Source organism: Nelusetta ayraudi, unplaced genomic scaffold (genome assembly GCF_046127955.1).
Source record: "Nelusetta ayraudi isolate G7.1 ecotype Tasmania unplaced genomic scaffold, CSIRO-AGI_Nayr_v1 ptg000236l, whole genome shotgun sequence".
Lineage (NCBI taxonomy): Eukaryota > Metazoa > Chordata > Actinopteri > Tetraodontiformes > Monacanthidae > Nelusetta > Nelusetta ayraudi.
Genome location: NW_027466285.1, coordinates 222,501 through 230,000, shown reverse-complemented (window position 1 = coordinate 230,000; position 7,500 = coordinate 222,501). Strand labels below are relative to the sequence as shown.

General features: G+C 56.9%; 2 protein-coding genes across 2 annotated transcripts in view; both read right to left on the bottom strand.

Moving 5' to 3' along the window:
* Positions 1–3,605: 3,605 nt before the first annotated feature.
* On the bottom strand, positions 3,606–6,095 carry LOC142882162 (potassium channel subfamily K member 17-like). Its single transcript, XM_076016727.1, has 6 exons — positions 5,742–6,095; positions 5,424–5,538; positions 4,948–5,114; positions 4,678–4,846; positions 3,806–4,048; positions 3,606–3,721 (listed from the first exon to the last, which is right to left on the bottom strand). The coding sequence occupies exons 1-5, from the start codon at positions 5,955–5,957 to the stop codon at positions 3,828–3,830; spliced, it is 888 nt and encodes a 295-aa protein (XP_075872842.1). The 5' UTR covers positions 5,958–6,095; the 3' UTR covers positions 3,606–3,721; positions 3,806–3,827.
* Positions 6,096–6,244: 149 nt separating this feature from the next.
* The window catches only part of LOC142882183 (potassium channel subfamily K member 16-like), a 2,558-nt gene continuing 1,302 nt past the window's right edge, over positions 6,245–7,500 (bottom strand). Inside the window, exons 3-6 of the mRNA XM_076016757.1 lie at positions 7,491–7,500; positions 7,225–7,399; positions 6,770–6,888; positions 6,245–6,349 (exon numbers count right to left, since the gene is read on the bottom strand). The exon at positions 7,491–7,500 is cut by the window's right edge and continues 157 nt beyond it. Coding sequence (XP_075872872.1) covers positions 6,245–6,349; positions 6,770–6,888; positions 7,225–7,399; positions 7,491–7,500 — 409 coding nt within the window. The remainder of the gene's footprint in view (positions 6,350–6,769; positions 6,889–7,224; positions 7,400–7,490) is intronic.

Below are 7,500 nucleotides of genomic sequence, written 5' to 3'. Positions count from 1 at the left end.
TTTTTAGCGTGTGAAAGGAGTGAAGGGACGTTTCCTTCTGCCATTGTTCTGTGTTGTATGGTGCTGTGCTGTGTTGTGTTGTGTTGTGTCGTGTCGTGACTTTTTTTCCCCGAGTGTTGCGGTAGGAAGGAAACAGACGCCCACATCTAGCGACGCAGGGACTGTATTATTACATGACTGCAATAAGTTTTGTTTTGTTTTTGTCACTGTGGTGCTAGGCTAACATGGCTAACTTCATATTAGAAGAGCCCAGGATGATGACTGGTGGGGAGGAGCTGGGCTATGTGTGACACAGAGCTCTGAAATTCTGGAAACTCGGCGTGAAACTATGACAAAAGTGAATGATCCCACATTCACTTTTGTTTCTGAGCCGTCACTCGCTGTGCCGATGGCTTGTTGTGTTGTGTTGCGTTGTGCTGTGCTAACATTGTGAAAGTGAATCCATCCGGCATTTGGTTCCTGGTTCCTGGTTCCTGCTCGACAACATAACTGTCACACACACCTGTGAGGACTGTTGTGTAGCTGCATGCAGTGGGAGGGTCTTTGTCGTGCAGTGGGAGGGTCTTTGTCTTGTAAGGGGAAGGCCTTTGTTGTGCAGTGGGATGATCCTTGTCTTGCAATGGGAGGGTCTTTGTCATACAATAGGACAATCTTTGTAAGAGGGTCTCTGTCGTACAGTGGGAGAGTATTTGTAGGAGGGTCTTTGTGGTGCAGTGGGAGGGTCTTTGTGGTGCAGTGGGAGGGTCCCTGTCGTGTAGTGGGAGGGTCTTTGTCGTGCAGTGGGAGGGTTTCCGTCGCGCAGTGGGAGGGTCTTTGTCATGCAGTGGGAGGGTCTTTGTCTTGCAGTGGGAGGGTTTTGGTTGCGCAGTGGGAGGGTCTTTGTCTTGCAGTGGGAGGGTCTTTGTCGTGCAGTGGGAGGGTCTTTGTCTTGCAGTGGGAGGGTCTTTGTCGTGCAGTGGGAGGGTTTTGGTTGCGCAGTGGGAGGGTCTTTGTCGTGCAGTGGGAGGGTTTTGGTTGCGCAGTGGGAGGGTCTTTGTCGTGCAGTGGGAGGGTCTTTGTCGTGCAGTGGGAGGGTCTTTGTCTTGCAGTGGGAGGGTCTTTGTCGTGCAGTGGGAAGGTCTTTGTCTTGCAGTGGGATGGTCTTTGTCTTGCAGTGGGAGGGTCTTTGTCGTGCAGTGGGAGGGTCTTTGTCTTGCAGTGGGAGGGTCTTTGTCGTGCAGTGGGAGGGTCTTTGCCATGTTGAACTGGCTTTGTTCTTGTTCTCGTTGCCTCCAGAACAACCTTCTCTGCTCTTGCCCAGTGTGTGCGTGTGTGTGTGTGTGTGTGTGTGTGTGTGCGTGAGTGCGTGTGTGTGTGTGTCAGGCGATGCAGTGATGGGGGAGTGTACGCGGGGAAGAGCGCCCCCTAACTGGCTGCTGGTCACAGTATGTGACCTCCATCCGACCTGCAGTCGGGAAGCAGTCAGTCAGGCCTGAACGTGCTGCTGCAGCCCTGCAGTGGTTTCCACATCTCTGAGATGTTTGTGGTGAGAAGGAGGTGGGCGGGGCCTTGTGGCTGATTGGCTGGAACCGAAGTCAAGAGTCCATCAGATGAGATCAGCTGTCTGCAGCTGCAGCTCGTCACCATCCTTTTGGAGGACCAGAGTTGTGTAACAACAGTTATCGTCCTTGCTGAGTCACCCTCAGCTTCTGTGTGTGTGTGTGTGTGTGTGTGTGTGTGTGTGTGTGTGTGTGTGTGTGTGTATGTCTGTGTGTATGGGTGAGAACCTGCCAAGGCTCCTTAAAGGCCAGTCAGAGCTCAAAGTTTCTCCTGTTATCGAGAAACTTTATCGCAGCGTTACATCACAAACACAACACAACCTGGTGTCTGACTTCTGGGAACACGGAGCCATAAAAACACACAACACAACAAGCTGTGCGTGGCAGAGAGACACACAAAGCCCTCATTTAACACTGACCACAACTATAATCACAGCTTTTGTTTTGAAAGAGATCATGTGACAAGAGCAGTCATGAGAAGAAGTAGAAGAAGAAGAAGAAGAAGAAGAAGATGATGATGATGATGATGAAAAGGAGTCGCTGTGATGCAGATCAGGGCCCTCCTGTTGTGCTTGGACAGGAGGTCGACCTTTGACCTTTATCTCAGGGATCCGTCAGCAGACTCCTGAGCTGCGTCTGAGTCTCTGCTGTAAACCTGTAATCATTGATGGGGGAGTCAAACTCCCCAGGAGGTCATAGAGGTCAGAGTGGAGGACCTGGAGATCAGGGTGGAGGTAATAGAGATCAGAGTGGAGGACCTGGAGAACAGGGTGGAGGACCTGGAGACCAGGGTGGAGGACATAGAGATCAGTGAGTAGATCCTGGTGACCAGGATGCAGCACCTCCAGCACCGTTGTCGCTCAGCTAATGTGACTTGGTGACTCGGTGGCCTGACCGAACCTTTCGTCTTCATCTCAACTGGCGGTAGGTGGTCTCTCAATCCAGCAGGGGGGGGAGGGGGCAGCAGATAGTTTCAGTCCAACAGCGGGCGGGAGTTGGTCTCGGTTCGGGAGGGGGCAGCAGGTGAATCCTCTGCTCTCTCTCACTTCCTGTTATCAGCTGTTTTTTCTGCAAGCCGTGCGTATCGCTGCAGCTTATCGCTCAGCAGTGAGTGATAACAGACTCCCTCAACTCCTCAGCCATGGGCGTGTTAAACCAACCGGCTGACGAGTGCTGCCACTTCTGTGCCCGCTTATCAGGAGGGCGTTGACCCTTTGTGACATCACAGGGGCCCGGAGCGGCGGTGAGGGAGGGTTTGTCGCGGTCACGGATCTCTCTCAGACCTTCCTGGCCCCACGGAGCTGGCCGGGTCCCAGGAGGTCAGGAGGTCAGGAGGTCAGGACGGGAGGGAGTTATACAGTAGCAGGAACACGCTTCACTTCCTGCCGACAAGAAATAAGTGGCTGGACCGGTGCAAAGTGGCCGCACTGCCCTAGGTGGCGCTGCAACTGGTCTTGGTGGTGTCTGCAGGTGCTTAGTCAGCAGCTGTTTATCGGTGGATGCAACCCCATCCACATTCCTCAGGGCTGGGCCGGCGCCACAAACACACACGCCTCAGCGACCCCATTTATGTGGGTCAAGGCGGGCTGTTCCATTGCTCACCTCCAGGTGGCTCCACTCATACGCCCCTCAGAACCTCAGCCTTTTGATTGGCCCCCTTCTCTCCCACCAACAACCCACCTTTGAACTGCTTGCTCTCGATCGTACCTGAGCACCACCTACAGCCCAATGCAACACAGTGACAGACTCAGCGATCAGCTGTTTAATGATGCGGAAAGAGTCAAAGAGTCAAAGAGTCAAAGAATCAAAGAATCAAAGAGTCAGTGAGTTACAGAGAAGCAGGAAGTCGATTCATTGGCAATCATTTCACACCGTGTACACCCGCTTCACATGATTCATCCCGGACAGAGAGAACAGCTGGTGCTGTGGCTCCACCTGGTGGGTGCAATGGTAACTGCAGCACAGACACTAAATCTCTACACAAGCAGCAGCAACTAGATCTTTAAAAAATGATGTGATGCTGTATTGTTCAAGGTTCCTGGTCAAGTTCTCATGAGGACCATCCCGACGGCTGATTGGTCGGTTCTGTGGCCTCGAAAGGGGTGGGGGGAAAAAGGGAGCTGCAGGATCTGGACGTGGACCAGGACCTGGACCTGGACCTGGACCTGGACCTGGATCAGGACCTGGACAAGGACCTGGATCAGGACCTGGACAAGGACCAGTACCTGGACCAGGACTAGCACTAGGACCTGGATCAGGGCCAGGACCAGGACCAGGGCCTTCTCATGGTTACTCTGAGGGTTTCTTGGTCTCCTCGCCCTCCGCACCTGGAGGCTCCTCCCCGTGCCCTTCTGATGGCCCCGCCCACAGTTGCTTGCAGTGCGAGTTGAGTCGCTCCAGGATGTCGATGGAGTGGTTGATGAGCAGAGCCAGCCAGGCCAGGCCGAAGAAGATCCAAGAGGCCATGAGGACACTGTACCACTCGGGGTAGGCCGTCTCCGGGTTGCTGTCTGTGAACAACACACAGGAGGCAAAGGTCAGAGTGGGCGGAGCCTGCCCTGCACGGCCTGTGACTGCTTGAATGTTGCTCTCATCTGGACAGAAGGTAAGTCTACTGTCACACTTGTAAAGTTTCTACACACAGATTGACAGCGTTAAAGTAACAAACGAGTGTTTTCCCGCTGGCATGGAAGAAGACGGAGGGTTGACAGTGGAACTGAAGTCTGAAGGTATTTAGAGGAGGAGCTGCTTCCTTCAGGGGAAGCCTCGTTGACCCACTGGCACCTTCACAGAGGCCACATGCTGCTCTGTATTCAGCCAATGTGGACGACGAGCGGTTCTGGTGAGGCCTGGTCGGGTCTAGTCTGGTCTGGTCCGGTCTGGTTCGGTCGGGACTGGTCAGGTCTGGTCAGGTATTGTCTGGTCTGGTCCGGTCTGGTTCGGTCGGGACTGGTCAGGTCTAGTAGAGTCCGGTCTAGTCTGGCCAGGTCTAGTAGGGTCTGGTTTGGTCTGGTTCGGTCGGGTCTGGTCAGGTCTAGTACAGTCAGGTCTGGTCGGGTCTGGTCAGGTCCGGTCTAGTCTGGCCGGGTCTTATCTTGAAAATTGGAAACTCCAGGTCCAGAGCCGAGACGAGCTGTACCTGCCACAAAGTCCCCGAAGCCGATGGTGCTGAGGGTGATAAAGCAGTAGTAGATGGCCTGCGAGAAGGTCCAGCCCTCCTGCTGCTGGAACAGAACCATCGGCACCAAGAAGAAGAGCAGGACGCCTGAGACCAGGGACGCCAGGTGGATGGAGACACGGCTGAGCCTCTGGGGGGAGAGGAGAGCGGGGGGGCAGGCGGGGGGGCAGAACAAGAGGTCAACAGCGAAGACCACGCCTCCAGCAGGGCAGGGTGTTTGTGGGGGCTCACCCTGCGGCCGCTCTTCTCCTCCAGGAAGTCGGCCAGGTTCCTCACGGACGCCAGCATGTACTTGCCCACCCGGTTGAGAATCACCACGTTGAGCGGGATGCCGAAAAGTGCGAAGAAGACGCAGAAGATCTGAGCCGCCGTGGAGCTGGGGCTCATGTTGCCGTAACCTGGAAACCAGGGGCCAGGACGTTAGTGCTGCCCCCTGCTGGACGCTGGGGAGGAGGAGGAGGAAGAGGAGGAGGAGGAGAAGAAGGCGGAGCAGGAAGAGGAAGTGTTGCCCAGATCCCAGCAGACCAGAAGTGACAAACAACCTTCTCTTTGGCCCCGCCCATCACTGCTGCTTAGCTAGCTTTAGCAAGAGGATAGTAATTGGCGAGGGAATAAGAGAATGCACCAGAGCCCCGACTGCGGTTAGCTATCTGTTAGCCACTTAGCTCATAGGTGACGGTGGCTAGCTGGTTAGCAAGGCTTCTGACCTATGGTCGTGACCACGGTGGCGGCGAACACGGCCGAGCTGCTGAACTTCCAGAAGCCGTCGGCGGTGTAGTTGCTCCTGAGGCTGAGTCCCACCCTGGAGGCGTCCTGGACCACCTGCAGACCAGACCAGCACACAGCACCACGTGAGCCCAGACTCCCACACCCATGCTGGTGCCGAGGTCAAAACTCAAGGTCGTCCACAGGTCGAGATGTCCCTCCTCACTGCTCCAGCAGGCCGAGGGGCTCTGACTGCTCCCCCCCAGCCCCCCACACTCCAGGGTTCCTGTGTGACCTCCAGGGGGTGGAGACCTGCTCACCTGGGCCACCTCCGCCAACGCCCCCTGGTCCAGGCAGGCGTAGGTGCTGAGCAGCCGCTGCTTCTGGCGCAGCAGGACGCCGACGTGCCGCTGTACCAGGTGCCCCTCCAGCTGCCAGAAGACCACGCCACCCGCCAGCACGTAGGCCACGTATAGCGCCCCCAGCAGGAGGATGGATGGCGGCCGCGCCAGCCTCAGCATCTCTTTGAACCGCATGTGGACTCACCTGCTGCCGCCGGCTGACCTCTGAGGCTCCGTCTCCTCCGTCTCCTCCGTCTGCTGTCGCTGCCTCGCAGGCAAATCCAGCCGCAGCTCCGCCCGCTGCTATGCAAATGCCAGGCGCCCAGGGCGGTAGGGGGGGGGCGCTCTGCCAGTCTCAAGGAAGAGGGTAGTCCCTCAGAGGTTAAGGTGGCCTTTGACGGCCCCGGGCCACGCCCCCTCGAAGCGCTGGCGGGCCCCACAGTGGCAGCCATTTTTTCCCCAGGGGCTCCGTCCACATCAGGTCAGGTGGAGGTGGGGGGTGGGGGGGTGGGTGAGATTGAGGGGTTGTGGGGCTGGTGGGGCCTCTGTTCAGGGGGCAGAGCCTCTATTGGGTTGGAGCGGGGCCTCTGGTGGTGGGGGTGGGGTGTCTCGTGGTGGGTGAGGGGGTCTCTGGTGGTGGAGGCGGGGCCTCTGGTGGTCGGAAACGAGCCTCTAGTGGTGGGAATGGAGCCTCTGGTATGGGGGGGGCGGGGCCTCTGGTGTCGGGGGGGGGGCTTTGGTGTTGGGGGGGGCGGGACCCCAGCTGCCGGTGTCTTGCTCAATCATGAGAGAAAAAAAACAAAGACAACAAACCAAACCGTCCCTCCTCCACAGCGCTAGCAGGAGGCGCTGCAGGCCCCACTCCCTTTTCCCCCTCACAACTTGGGCGGGTCCTGCAGCGAAGCGGGCAACGCCCCCCCCGACTCCTCCAACTCCTCCTCCTCCTGGTCCTGGTCCTGGTCCTGGTCCTGCCTACAGCGGCCGGTGAGCTGTGACAGCGCCGCCACCTGACGCAGGAGCCTGGCGGCCTGGTTGAGGAGGAGGGCCAACCAGGCCAGGGCGAAGATCAGCCACACCCCCGCCAGGGCGCGGTACACCGAGAAGTAATCCTGACCGGACCCCGCCCCTGACAGGAAGTGATGTCATCATGGTCAGAGCTGCCATTACTGTGTGTGTGGGCGTGGTTCTTTCACAAATTTAAGAGCATATTAATAATTATATACATTATATCGTACCATGTTTGTATTATATTACACAGTCTATTGCAGGGGTCACCAACCTGGTAATATGATGTTTATTTTCTCATGATATGGTCATTATTGTGTTCATGTTTTCAGGGTATTACCCATGCTTTCCTTTGAAATCAATCAATCAATAGGAAGCAGTGAGGAATATTCCTTGTGTGCCAAACAATGTGTGTGTGTGTGTGTGTGTGCATGTGTGTGTGTGTGGTCCCACTCACCCACCACGTAGTCCCCAAAGCCGATGGTGCTGAGGGTGATGAAGGCGAAGTAGAGGCCTTCGCCCGTCGTCCAGCCCTCGATGTAGCTGAAGAGCAGCGGTGGGACGACCAATAGCAGCAGACTGCCGCTGGCCAGGACAACGCCCAGCGCCGCCACGCCCACACCTGCGCCTCGCTGGGACAGACAGAACCAGAACCGGGCAGTGAGACCAGAGAAGACCGGCGGCCCCGGCTGGCCGGCGGCATTTGGTTCTGAGTGGCGCCACCTTGTCGGGG